Genomic DNA, 14,725 nt, shown 5'->3' on the forward strand with positions numbered 1-14,725 from the left:
CTTCCTGTTTCCATAGTAATCTATAAAGAGCTAGCCTGTCGGCTAAACTGATTTGAATATAGCAGAAGGTGGAAACAAATGAGCTTGTCACCTTCAAGGATATCCATGGCGTGAAGCTGAATTGCCCTCTCGTTGCTGAATACAAAATGATCATCTCAGTTCACGCAAATGACAAGTAAAAAGATAAACAAAAGTCACAAACAGTTGGTTCCAGGGAAATGTTTGGACGTGCTGGATGCATTTTAAGATAAAAGGTAGACACACGAGACATGTCCGGGAGTCTAGACGGAAGTCTGCAGACAGAGTCTGGCCCTTTTTTAGTGACAGACTAAGTCTAGTAGGATTAGGACCTGGTTTCCCCACTCTCCTTCTCCCCTTGATCCATAATTTGTCTGGGTTTTGGTCGGAGCAAAGGAGCGAAAATCCAAATCTCTTTAAATGAGACATTAATAAAAAGGAAAATAGTGAGCAGAATTCAGAATTACAATAGGCCACTATACAGTAGCTTGAGTGTTCCTGTCAAACAGGCAATTGAATGTAATTTGGGGTAGGGTCTACTTTGAAGCCTTGCTTTAAACAGAGAGGGGAGAAAGAAGAAACCTCAGACGACGCAGCTAAATCAAATCTTGGCTTATGAAGGGAGTCTTAGAGACTGGTAAAGGCCAAGAGGTTCATGTAGTATCCTAGGGCTCAAAGTCTAACAATTTCCCCTCACTGTTTTACTAAGGTAGCTCAGCCCTCAGGTCAACCGGCCTACAGAGGGGGGCTTTAATACAGACAGCTCTTATGACTTTATCTGATGTTAGAGCTGCTTTCGGATTTAAGATTCTTAGCTTTGGCTAGACACTGCTGGCTAGCCAAACATCCCCATATTCCATAACCCAACCTCATCCTGGCCCCAGCCCCCAGCCCCCGGCCCTGGCCCCAACCCCGGCCATAATGACCTGCATGCATGCACACCCCTGCCTGTTCACATGGGTTCCTCCCAGCTCTCTGCGAGCAAAGCCAAACCAAGGAACCACAATTGGAGGAGAACGAGAGCGAGCAAATGTGTACTAAGCAGGAGGGGAAAGGGGCGACTGGGCAATCCGCCCTGTAAAAACCACTGCCCGCTGTGTCGCACTTCCACACAGACCACTGGAGCTGCTGCAGTCTTGACGTCAACAGAGCTGTCACACACACAGCCCCAGAGAGCTCATGCCCGCCCGGGTGCCATGGCAACTAACAACACTCTAAACAGTTGATCACCGGAGAGACTGATAAGGCAGGTGGTACATTTCTCTGTATTTATTGTGCCTGGATTTAGAAGCGCAGATGCGCATAGGAGGGAGGAACTAAAAAAGATGTCTCTTCACCACAACGTTATTGTCTGCCTTGTGGCTGTAATCTCTTTTCTGAGAAGTCAGTTGCTAATAAATCGGGGCTGAAGGCTGCTGATTTGACACGCCACGATCAGTCAGACCAGGGACAGTCAAAGGACGGCCAGTCTTGACTAGCATCCAGGCGGCCGCAGGAAAGAGGCGGAGAGTTGTTGAACCAGCCTGGGAGCAGAGACGCTGCGGGTCCTTCTCTTCCCTCTCTTAAAAGCACGGGAACTGTTGTGAAGATATGTTCAGAAATGGCCCGACTAAAAACCTGAACAACATTCGCATTCCAAATGTAAAGTTTACCTTCTTTGACACGCGTTATTTAACCTAATCACAACTCAGCACCAGGATTTAACAGGATTGTTCATCCAGCATTACCAATAAAAACATTCGCAGGAAGACTACACACACCTTCACAAAAGAACAGGCTCAGCCAACTAGTGTCTGTCATACAAGTCTACTCTCAACAATGACAAAGATCTCTGAGCTTCCTGTCAAAGTGTTGCTCCTTTTGTTTGGTCACAAGAAGCCTCAAGTCACATCTGGAACTTTGCTGTCAACTTTGAGACAGTGAGAGCAAGACAACAACAGCTCAACATAGTTTGACAGGAGTCTCAAACACAAGTCACCAAAGACGACATAACTGTCTAATCCTCACAAACGCCCCTCTTCTGCATGAATGGGTAGAGTGTGAGTACATTGGATTACGGACTAGCTCTTATGTAACAGGTAGAGAAAGAGAGAGATGGAGGGGGAGACAGAGAGAGACAGAGAGAGAGACAGAGAGAGAGACAGAGAGACAGAGAGACAGAGAGACAGAGAGAGAGAGACAGAGAGAGAGAGACAGAGAGAGAGAGAGAGAGAGACAGAGAGAGAGAGAGAGAGAGAGAGACAGAGAGAGAGAGAGAGACAGAGAGACAGAGAGAACATACCTCAGCAGGTTCTCTGCCCCGGCTCTCATCCTCATCTGCTTGATGATCTGCTGGTTAAGACCCGCCCGCTGGTTCTGTAGCTTACTGCGTCCCGTCTGGGCGAAGGGGTTGCAACCCTGTGGAGAGATCACAGAGCAAAACATCACAACCTGAACAGACGTACAGGGACCAAGGCCGGATCTACCATATGAGCAATCTGGGCACGTGCCCAGGATGGGAACATTGTAATTATATATATTTTTTAAATGGGGGGGGGAGAGTAGACATACATAAAAAGAGGCTACTCAACGCTTGCTTGGCCCTCGATCTTGATGATTAACTTTGAAAACATTCTGATTGGATAATCAGGATTGGGGGGGTGGGGTGGGGGGGGGGGGTACATGACCTTCAGTGCCCAGGGGCTCTTTGGGGCTCTTTGGGGCTGTTTGGGGCTGTTTGGGGCTCTTTGGGGCTCTTTGGGGTACTAATCTGGCCCTGGCAGGCAGTCCATATCGTTGTTTATTTTACGACAGCGTGGACATAAATTGTGTTTCCTGTAAATTGTTAACTAATCTGTTAGTGTTCTTTCCTGTGGTCAGCAGTGATGGGTTACTCAGTGTACAGACTCCTCACCTCATCGGGAGCTGGCGCTGATCATTTACACATTTACTTGTAGACATTCAGAACATGTTGGGTATCACTTTGTCATTAAGAACCAGGCAAACTGTTCCAGATCTCCCCCCCCTCCCCCCCCCCCCTCTCTCTCCCGCACCCTCTTCGGACTGTTCCTGAACAATCGGAGCAACGCTGCCCAGTTTATGTCAACAAACAGAGACGGAGATATAGCAACATCCATAGACGTCATTTCTGAGTGTCTGACTCAGGCAGGGCTGGATCTTTGGCATAGGTGTGTCCCGTACAGAACATCCAGTAAGGGGCGGGGGAGGGGGGGCATGATGATAACCAGCGAGTCATACCGTCATGGACTGCTTTTGTTACACCACCTGTGGTCTATGCCAACCATTGTAAGCATTCTTGGGTGGTGAGGTCATGGGAAATGGTCAGTTGGGTATAGCATTTACACACCGTATCAGTGACTTAAAAAATAGATCTTAAAATGTGTCATCAGCTTGTTTTTCTTATTATTTTACAGTATCTTTCCCACAGATTTTTTTTTGTCACCTCAAAACTCAACACGACACGTTTATATTTATAATTTCAACCATACCAATTCCCAAAGACAAACATATAACACGCATAATGATTTAACAATTAAACATAACAGCGTTGTTAATCACTCAGAAATGACATAAAGGGTTGTGCCTTGGCAGGGTGAAACTGATGAAAAAGGAGACACCATTATGCAGATAACAAAGGCGCGATGACTGAGTACTAACACATGCTTTTAGAGGGTGTGGCCAACTATGTAAATAGAGTGCTTACATCACAGAGGGTGTGGCCAACTATGTAAATAGAGTGCTTACATCACAGAGGGTGTGGCCAACTATGTAAATAGAGTGCTTACATCACAGAGGGTGTCTGAGGTACCTCTCAGGTGCTGTTTGTGAGAATGACGTCATCATCGTGATAACAATGATATTACCGGACGAGAACGTTTCAGCAGCAATACAAAATGCCAACACAGTGACAGTGTGGGCTTGATAGTCTTGACTCAGTCCTCTTTTGAGTGCACTGTGTGACATGCAACGATCAGCAATGACCCTGGTCACTTTGTGCTTCAATCCCTACAGGGAAGTTGTGAATCCTATCTGGTGCCACACAAAGTAGCCAGTGTGTGTGTGTGTGTGTGTGTGCACCATGTCACTTTGAAACCACAAATTATCACAAATTATTTCCCAGCAAATCTCTACAGATAACCTAAACCTTGCCGCGACCCTCAAGGTGATGACTTAGCCTAGCATTAGCCACAGAAAGGACCAGTAACACGTTTCCCGGTTGCTTTCGGTCAAAGATCCAGTCAAGGGTCTTCAGAAACCCTCAACAAACTGCCTGCACCCCTTTGTACCTCAAACCGCACACAGACAAGACAACAGAACCAGCATAACAACCTTCTCCATCCCAGAGGAAGACCGGTAGCGTAATTGGCAAACCCTACGACGGACACAGTCCCTGCAGCTTGATCTAATTAGTTTCAAATACTTCAAGTCCCGGCACAGATTGTTACCTCTCTTCTGTTTTCTTTTCAGCTGAATGGGTTGGTGAACTTGTTGCGTAACTGTATCTGTTCATAAAGAACATGCATGGAGAGGTGGTTTGTGGGATATGCCCTGGCAAGTTACAAAAGGGCTGATTAGGTGGCAAGAAGCCAGGGCCACTTCCCCCCCTTCACCCATGGGCATGTTTGCACTGTCCAAATTCCCTATTTCCATAACAATCTCACAAAGATGAAACTATCCATTCTTGGATATGAAAAAATGAAAGAAAAAAAATTTTTAAAACTTTTTTACCTTTGCAATATAAACTCATCAGGGGGTCGTTTTACAGTATTTCCGACTAAAAACAGATAGCAGAAGCAAACTCGGTCGCAGGCCAGGACACATGTTGTCAATTTGTCTTTGTGGTTTGGGTCTGTGACAACCACCGGGCAAATGCTACGTCAATGGGATAAAAAAGTTGGAGTCAGTCTGGTTGAGAAGCAAAGAGAAACATGCAGATTCTACCTCTTATTTCCATCTCGCGGCTATACTACCTCTCGCGGCCAATTGGTTACCAAATAAAAATGATTCAGGAAAACGACCGAAGTTTGGGAAAGCTTCATCAAAACCGCGACATCATCGCAGGATCATCTGGCAGCCAAGAGCACGTCTCGCTCATACGGAGCAGGCTTGTAAATCAGTGAACTCATTTTCACCAGAAAGGGAGGGCTTCACTTTAGCCACAATTCCACCAAAGCTAACCAAACACGGTTTCCAAATCACGAAATCTCTTTACCTTGGGAAAATCCTGAGCAGTAATGTAAGTCATATTGGCCTAGTTGTTCGTTGAAATTAAGGGGATCAGATGGCTGAGCGGTTAGAGTCGGACTATTAATCAGAATGTTGTTGGTTTGATTCCCGGCCGTGCCAAATGACATTGTGTCCTTGGGCAAGGCACTTCACCCTACTTGCCTCAGGGGGAATGTCCCTGTACTTACTGTAAGTCGCTCTGGATATGAGCGTCTGCTAAATGACTAAATGTAAATGATGCCAGTCATGCAAAAGAAAGCTTTGGGGCCCTGAGATGATTTCTGTTGGTTTAAAATTTGACAATATTGTGCAGATAAATACAACTGAACGTTTTCAGACTAAGAGAGACAAGATAACAGGGAGCATGAGCAACAGAGAGACAGAGAGACAGAGAGAGAGCGACAGAGAGAGAGCGACAGAGCGACAGAGCGACAGAGCGACAGAGCGACAGAGCGACAGAGCAACAGATGTAATGGTCAGACTGTCATCAACAGACACATAACTGGCACCCGTTGACTTTTTTATATACACACAGGAAGTTCCTCACAAAGACCGAAGCCAGACACAGTTCACATGAAGAATTGTGGGGCTTGACCCAAACAATGGTCCTTTTCAGGACCCCATCTAAACATGGTTGACTATGAAAACACTCGAGTTCCCGAACAAACGTGTGGCAGTGCAAGTCCAGCTCCTGAAAACAGCGGCACACAGAACACATATTCGCTGGATGTTCGTGGAACAGCAGTCAAGTTTGTTTCCCAGAGGGAGTTGCTTGTACAATCAATTTAAATTTAAGTTAGAATGTTTGGTTAAGTAAGCTGTGTATACAAAACTAGGTTACTAAGAAAATAAACTAGTGTACATGATGACTGTTTGACAGTCTCCCTTCTGAGAGAAAGGACTGTGCCACTTACTTTCAAAGGGCCGATACCATGGCAACACATGTTGCAGTCTACAAAGCAACAAAGCAACAAGACTAGCCATATCTTCCATAAACTGAGACTAATTGTAAAGGAATTACATTTATTATAAAACTAACTAATAAGCCTGTGTGGATTTTATGATCCAGAAGTCACTGTCAGCAACCCACCTCCAGTCCACTCTACCTCCCAGCCCATCTTCAACCTGTTAATAGCAAAGGCCCCGTGTGGACACACCTGAAAGCATATCCTTCTAGCATTCCACAAATACCCAATGAAAAGCTGCCTGGACAGGGTGCTTATCACGCTACCCCCACGATATAACCAACACCTGAAACTGACAAGTGTCTTAAAAATAGCCGTCCGTGGTTTCACTTGTCAGTGACACACACGAATCGATAGAAAGCAATCTTCTTGATTAATTAGTCTTTACTGTTTTAACGAGTTCAAATGATTAGTCTGTTTTACATAAGATCCGGTGGCAATTTAGTAGTGTTGATCATGTAATTGAAATAAATCATGCGAATATCCAACATTATTTTGCTGACACGAAAACAATTATAGCCTATGCTCGCTGTAATAATTGTCAACAATTAATATTAGCTGCGGTTTTAGTTAAGAATAAACTAGGAATCGGTTACAATAGTTTAACAGAAGAAATACAAAACGATGTTAGTTATCTCTTGCATCCTGCCGGGCATTGCGTTTGAGGTCATTCACAAAGTTCATCTTTCACTCACCTTTTTAAAATAGCCATTCTCGCCGTTTCGGCCATTGATTTGATTCGGTAAAATAGCGTCCGTCATTCTGAAGTTTCAAACACAGCTCAAGCTTGGAAGAAACTCAGGCAAACTCAGGCTGGCGAATAGCCTGTTGTGCAACAGGTGTGTTTTTCCCTGGTAATGTCAACTCAGTCACTACCCGTGGCGCTCAACTCGTATAGTGTGACAGCAACACATCGAACTGCACTTTTCCACGGAGTAACCGGTAACCCCGCCCCGAGAATATGACGGTGACCGATGCAGTGTAATGTTGATGAAGATAGGTGGGGCTCAAAACTTGTTTTGGGATCGATAGCGGAAGTAAGCGAGGAAGGATTATTCTGACATAATATGCTTCGTTAGTGACAAATTATTTATATAATGTATATATAAAAACATAGCCTATAGGCTACTAAATGTTAAACCATTATCATTGGATGTTATGCAAATAGCTTACACATGACAGTAAGGTGTTAGGCAAATGCTTATAAGCATTCAGGTTGTCAGGTATGAACAAATTAAATACTTGCTACAACAGTTCAATTAGAAACTCGTCAAACCGTATTTCCAACCAACTTGTTTTCCGAAAATAGATTTGAAGCTTGTGAACGTTTTTTAGGACAGATTTCCATTTAGCAAACGATTGGCTACCGTTTAAATCTCAATCCCAGCTAAGATTCTACTCTGAGTGACCAAGTTGTTTTGAACGGCTTGTTTCAAATGGGTTTAATTAGCCTATTAATGAAATGCAATATGAGTATTATATATTAATATAATTATAATATAGTTTGGGAGCATTTTCACACAGGATTGACCTTTTTTCTTAGTTTTGATGCAACTGTTTCAACTCAGCTCTGTGAGGCTCCCATGTCATCATCATTTGGTCCGAAAATGGCTGCCTAGGTAGGCTCTCCTGCCAAAGTAAATTCCTTGTCTGTGCAAACTTTCGTGGCGAATAAACACCAATTCTGATTCTGATTAGCCTTCTTGCTCTAAGGCAATGAGAGAACCCTGTTTCATTCTACACTAACGGCAGCGGCTGCAGGCACACCTAACCTCTCTAGTTTCACATAAAAAATAGCTCCTGACATTGTTTGTTACACAGTGTAGTATTGAACCGAGTGGAGAGACGTTCAGTGGATACAAAAACAAAGAAGGTATATATATATATATATATATATATATATATACACACTTATGGGAGGTGTGATAATATTTTTCTATAAAATGTATGTGTTCTCATGCTTACAAACATGTTTTGATGCATGGTCAAAGTAAAAAATTAACTATTAATTTTAAAAACCATGTTTATTAATAAATGCTGGGGTAATCTTATCCAGAAACACACCCTGATGTGCTAACAGACGCACACACACAGTGTGCCCTGACATCCCATTCTCGTTAGTCAGAAGAAATGTTTGCAAAGCAACTCAATTCTGTCAGGAATGTCCGATAAGACCATTGGGCACAAGGAGCTCTCCAATATAACCCTGTTATCAAAAGCACACTGCTTAACTTACTGTGGGCCTTACACACACTGAACTGTTAAAGATTTGAGCTTTTTTTATTCTCATTTTTCTCCCTTTCTTTCAGAAGCAGCTGCAGTAGATGGAAACTGGAACCGTGCCACAATAACTGTCCAGGTAGGAGTGTCATTGTGTCTTCTGTTGCTTGGAAACACCAAGCTAAACTCAAGAGGTTCTCTCTTATCCCACTTCAAGGTTTCTGTAGGGGCCTGTCTTGATTGCTAGGTGTGATTGGAGCTAGATAAGGAAAGGAACGTCTCCCACGTTTTACAGCTGGTTAAGTGGTTTCAATTCCAGCAGAACTGGTGTTTCCTAGAATGTGTGTGTCTTTGCCCTCCATTCACCTGCATGTTTTTACTTTCGTCTCTAATCTTCTTACTGCATGATTGTATTCAGGTTATGGTCTGCACCTGTCTGCATCATCGACCGAGTCTGGATGAGGGGATCCCTCACTGAATCGCTCCTAACAAGGTTTTCTCCCATTTTCTCTTTGTTTTTCTTAGAGTTTTTTTTCTTGTCTTCTCAGAGATGGTTTAGGTGCAGTTCTATTGGCATCTGTGACGCCCTCTGTGACATTGCTTGAAGAAAATCTTTCCAAATACAATTAGATTTGACTAATGCTCTCCTGTCTGGACTGGTGGTTCAACACGTGTGTTTCTCCCATGCAGGTCTGCTCAGCTCTGAAAGTAGGAAAAACTAAGGCTATTTTGGGGCTTTGTTTGACCCACTGAAACCATGATGATTTCCTGTCTCTGGTGGAGGTGGTTATTAATGTCACTAGAGGCTTACGGATTGGCCACACTCGAGGCTCTACCACAGACGACTCTGAGAAGTAAACAGTGCATTTTGTACTTATGAAACAACAATTCTTTGCCAGTTAGATTATTTTCATGCTACCACGGCTTGGAAACTGGGTCAGGACTTTCATGTGTCTGGTTAATTACCAGACAGAATGGCCTTACACATGTGGATTATGTGTAATCACTGCCCTGGTCAAGACACACAACAAATTATATAAAACGGTGACTAGGACATAGAGCAACATCGTTACCACTTGGTTTGATTTGACAGGATTTTATTCTATTATAACTCAACCTAATTCTAATCCTATGCATGTGTCACACGTCAAGGTCATGTCATGAATTTATTACGATGAGATTGAGGATGAGGGTAGGTCTGGCTGAGGATGACTATGGTCACCTTCCATTCCTCTGATTGGCTTCTTCTCAGTCGCCCGCAATAAATGACTTTCAAAATTACTTTTTGTTGTTGTTTCAAAGCACTTTAAACATGTATTCTTATAATTATTATGGTCTATAGAACACATGGAAGGCTTCAATAACAGTTCTTTTAAAGACTGTACAGAGTTGTGGGCGTTTGGAAAGTTTGCAAACAATGGCCCTCTTTCGCTCCCCTCTGTTCAACCTCTACAACTACAGGAGTAGATTTCAGCCACTCATTGTCAACTACACACGTCACCCCAAGAGGGCGCTAGAGGTTAGTTTTAAACTTTCACCTGCTTTCCCATCCAACTGAATGTCAACGTTTTTTGTAAAAAAAAAACTAAAAAAACACATATATTTAAATGTATGGGTCTCTAATTTATTCACTGCACATATTTAAAAAAAAAAAAGTGCAGACAAAACAGTTCAGTGCTGCAGTCTATTGATGTTAGGTTGTTTGGACTCACAAGTGTTTGAGATGTTTATGTGAAGCATATATGGTCAGGTTGATCCAGTACATTTAATCTCACAGAGCACTTATCCCTAAGAATAACACAAAAAAAACATTGTCAAATTGACTTGCAGTCCACCCCCCCCCCCCCCCCCCCCCCCCCCCCCCCCCCCCCCCCCCCATCCCTCCACCACAAGACCTTTCCGTTCATTTCTCCTTTCTTTCACAAAGCTGATTGTAACAGCCTGTTTCCCCCCCTTCTTTTAAAAGAGTAAGTGAGACGGGTTGAGAAATGGCCCCGATGGGCGACCCCGGGCCTTAAGAGGAAGTACATAAGCCTCATTGCCCCTCCAATGTTCAGTTGCTATGCAGCCATATCCCTCGCCCAAAGAACTTAAGCTTTTCTGTTAATAAATTATTTTTCGTGTGCAGGAGCACGGCAATCTGTTACACAAGTGAAGGAGTCCGGACGTTAGACACTCGGGGAGCCCTCCATTTGGGGGGTGGAGGGGCATGGGCAGTAGGTGGGACACGAGTGAGTAATGGGGACAAATTTGAAGGGTTAAGAGGGAGAGAGAGAGTAAGAGGGAGAGGGAGAGGGAAACAGAGAGGCTAAGACTCTAAGAGAAGGAAAGTGAGGCAGAGAAGGGATGAAAGCGAGTAGAGAGATTGGGGGAAGAGAGAGACAGTGAAATAAGTGAGAGAGGGAGAGACAGTGGCAGAGAAGGGGGAAAGAGGGAGAGACGAGAGAGAGAGATACAGGATGGCTTCTGAAGGCCAGCATTCGCCGCATTTAGACTGACAGGAGCAGTTTTCCGGTTGGCGACAAAGTCTCAAAGGAAGACCTGACTTTCAATGGAGGGTCTCTAGTGAAGATGCTTTTTAGAATTGGATTAGGCTTAATCTGGATACCAGGAACTGGCCCCCAGCCCCCAGAGTAAACCCTTTCTTCTCTTCCTCCCCATGACACGCAGTGATTAATTGGATACTTTTGGCGGCAAATAATTTGTGTCTTTTGTTCAAGGATTGCCTTTTAAATTACTGAGCACTGTGGCCTTCAGTGGCTTCCCATCTATGCATGCGCGCACACACACACACACACACACACACAGACATACACACACGCACACAGACATACATACACACAGACATACACACACACGCACAGATGCATACTAAAAACAAACCTACAGGAACACACAAACTTTTCATCTCACATTAGCACATCAAACAGTAATCAATGCAAGTGGTACTTGCAGGAATTGAGGGAAATTTAATATTACAGTTCAAAACTAGAGCAAGCTGACACCATGGTTCCCTTCCTAACATCTCATAGATTACCATGTGATTTACAATAAAACTAAGTAACTCCATCCCACTTTTGACCAAGTTAGTGGGGCATTTGAATAAAATTAACACATCACACACACATTGATTTGGATAGTAATGAATCTATGACTTTGTACATGTGACAACATAAACATAGTGGGAACCCTCCAAGCCTCTGAAGAAGAATCCGGAAGGCTTTGTACTGCAATACCCACTCACAATCACACCGGTCAATTCCATGAACTATAAATCATTGATCCAAATCAATAATTGTCCTTCACTCACAGTGGAAAACTGTTACCCAGCATGCACTGCTTCAGCTCCAGCCCTGAAAAGGCTGTCAGAGAAGAAGAAATTACAAGCTCTCTCTCACTCATATCTCTCTCTCATCTCCTCCTCCATCTTTCACTCATCTCTTCCTCTCACTCTCTCATCTCCTCTATCTCTCACTCATCTCATGTATTTCTCTCTCTCATCATATCTCCTTTCTCTCTCCTCTCTATCTCTCTCTCTCATGTCTCTCCCCCCCCCCCCCTCCCTCTAGAGGGACTCCTGTGATATATTTGTTTGCTGCTGTGCTCGTCCTCGCTCCTCCCCTCCAGCCTCTGGACACTGTAGCTAGTGTGTTTGGCCTTCCTGTCCTGTCCCTGTAAACAAAGCCTCTCCTCTTTTTGTTGGCCCCTTCAGAGGGGCTCAACTCCAAGTCCGGGGCCCTGTTTAATTGTGCATTCGGCTGCATTAGCGCGAGAGAGAAAAACTCTTGACAGCCCCTACTTGATGACTTGACTCCTTGAACTGCAGAAACCCTGCTCAATCAGAAGGGAAGTTAGGCATATGTGTATGTGTGTGTGTGTGTGTGTGTGTGTGCGCGCGCAGAGATGGTAGTCACAGTATCTTTCTATATTCTCTCAAACCTGAAGCAAACCCACCACTAGAATGTCTCTGATATGGTGACTCTGTTTAGGTGTGTTCTTTCTTTAGAAATCAAAATCATCTTCAAATGATCTGCAGGAGCTGAGGGTCAGGGAGGGGCTGGGTGTGAGTGTTGGTCTGTGAGCAATTGGCTTCCGGCTCTAACCCTAACCCTGATCTGGTTACAGGCCCAGGGGAGTCAGGTGTGGCTTCACCTGAGGCGAGGTTGGTGTCGAATTACCCTCCTTAGCCCTGTGTGGTGTCTTGTTAGCCGTCAGCCAGAGGAGAAGAGATTGTTCCCCAGTTAGCCCAAGGGAATTTAGCTTCGTATATGTCTGAGGGGGATTAGTGTTTTTCTCCTGGAACCGGAGGAGAAGGAGGAAGAGGAGGAGGGTGATTAGGGGAAGATACAGAGATGTAGGAAGAGTGAGAGGGAGAAAACATGCGGAATTTAACCAATAGAAAAGTGGGAGGTTATCAGTTAGGGTGTGGTATGGAGTTGAGAGTGGTGTTTGCCTTTGGCAAGGGCACAACCTTTGTTCTCTCTCATATATATTTTTTAGATCTATACATTATTTGTTTTGCCACCCCTAAGGATCCCTCAATATTTGGACTACATAGACAACGTCGGTTTCAAAATTTTAGTCTTGGTCACGATTGCGTTGCTTATATTGGGAATTACGTTCCGTAGCACGGTTTAGGAGCATACAACGTTTTTGTGGCAAAAAGTGCCTTGAATGCTAACTCGTTTGCTAGCCACTTCAGTGCTAGCCTAAGGTCACAACGTAAGCACACCTTAGCAACGACCAATAGATACGACGTACTAGTGAGACAGACAGCGATATCAGCGAGCCCTCAGCATTAGTACCGTAGCTAAAAGTTAGAGCTAAAAGTCTAGAAAAGTTGAGGCTACCTACAAACATGTTATATCTACTAGTGGATTCTAAGTGATTCGTTCTTTTGGTGAGCAGTCTCACAAGCCCTACTTACCCGTCGTCATGGAGCCGAGCAGCTAAATACTTTTAGCTTGGCTAGGCAAGTATCATGCCGTCGTGTAGGAGGACTGATCAACATATCATGGGGGTCCGATGACTGAGCGGTTAGGGAATTGGGCTACAAATCAGAAGGTTGCCGGTTCAATTCCCGGCAATGAAAAATGACGTTGTGTCCCTGGGCAAGGCACTTCACTCTACTTGGCTCGGGGAGATGTCCCTGTACTTACTGTAAGTCACTCTGGATAATAGCGTCTGCAAAATGACTACATTTAAATATCATACATTTAAGCAAATAAAGACTTGCATGTACAGTAAGTGATGTCCAGGGGATTTTTTAGCAGTGGGGGCAGGTCTTTCAACATCTATCTGAACAACAATAAGATCATCTGTAGGCCTATCATTTAGAAAACTTTCTTTAGTTTTGTAATATTTCCTTAGCCTACCTCAATTCTGACTTGTGTGCCAAGTTCGACACTTGGACTTCTGTGTGCGTGATGGCTATTTGGCAAGAAGAGCCAAAAGAAGAGCGCGCTGACATGGAATTCTGCGTGCATCGTTGAAACACTTTTACAAGCGTTGATTGGGATACTGCGTTTATTTTTTCCAGGATTATCAATCCAAATTAATGCACTGACTAATAAATTAAATTGTTGAAACTCAAACTTTAAATTTTACTGGGGCACAGCAGTTTTATACTGGGGTACGTGCCCCAGTATAAAGGGTCTAAGGACGCCCCTGTTTTCAACTATGAGGATGCTATAGCCGATCACCATTTCCTCTTGCAGTCAAAATGAGAAGACAACCGTTTCTTTCTACATTTCACTCTTAGTATTTTGAATTGTAAATGAGCAGCAACAAATATGCTTTTAAATATATGCAATCTTGATAAATGATAAGTATGCATGTGTAGCTGGTGTGTGGTGAAACTCACTCCTCAAGTATGAAGAACGCCACCCACGTCAAAAATTACTAACTTTTCGTTGGGGTAGTTGGAAGTGGCGGCGCTCGGGAAGTCAGAGGTGGTGAGTTCGACTCCCAGTGGGAGCGGACGGATGTCCATATACCGCTAACGGAACTTGCAAAACCACGCCTGTTACACACGTTTATTTAAAATATACAGAAATATCAGTTGAATAATGTAAGTAAAAAATCGGACCCAGCTGCAACCGACGCAAGAACTCGCCACAGTTTCTACAGAAATTGTACCCTGTCTAGTTCTTTCTCCTATCACAATAGAACTCCCTCACTGAATACACTGGACCTTGTTTTCGACGGAAACTATCTCAGAGCAGAGCGCGTCAAATGCTGTGTCGAACTCAGGGGTGATTGCTAAGTCACGGTCGTTAGACGATCACCTGAGACCA

At 44.0% G+C, this 14,725-nt stretch overlaps 1 protein-coding gene and 1 long non-coding RNA gene across 5 annotated transcripts in view; one reads left to right on the forward strand and one right to left on the reverse strand.

Moving 5' to 3' along the window:
* Positions 1-7,126, reverse strand: part of rhpn2 (rhophilin, Rho GTPase binding protein 2) — a 30,049-nt gene extending 22,923 nt beyond the window's left edge. For all 3 annotated transcript variants that reach the window (XM_047050921.1, XM_047050922.1, XM_047050920.1), the window contains exons 1-2: positions 6,905-7,126; positions 2,300-2,415 (exon numbers count right to left, since the gene is read on the reverse strand). In XM_047050921.1, the coding sequence (XP_046906877.1) occupies positions 2,300-2,415; positions 6,905-6,970 (182 nt within the window). In that variant the 5' untranslated portion in view covers positions 6,971-7,126. The remainder of the gene's footprint in view (positions 1-2,299; positions 2,416-6,904) is intronic.
* A 78-nt stretch (positions 7,127-7,204) lies between these two features.
* Positions 7,205-9,710, forward strand: LOC124488307. Of its 2 annotated transcripts, none has more exons than XR_006958626.1 (5): positions 7,205-7,246; positions 7,753-7,828; positions 8,519-8,568; positions 8,848-8,922; positions 9,120-9,710. It is a non-coding gene; the product is annotated as an uncharacterized LOC124488307 (long non-coding RNA). The 2 variants fall into 2 exon arrangements; XR_006958625.1 differs by having other exon boundaries at positions 7,229-7,432.
* The last annotated feature ends 5,015 nt before the right edge of the window (positions 9,711-14,725 follow it).

This window comes from Hypomesus transpacificus, unplaced genomic scaffold, assembly GCF_021917145.1.
Source record: "Hypomesus transpacificus isolate Combined female unplaced genomic scaffold, fHypTra1 scaffold_132, whole genome shotgun sequence".
Classification (NCBI taxonomy): domain Eukaryota; kingdom Metazoa; phylum Chordata; class Actinopteri; order Osmeriformes; family Osmeridae; genus Hypomesus; species Hypomesus transpacificus.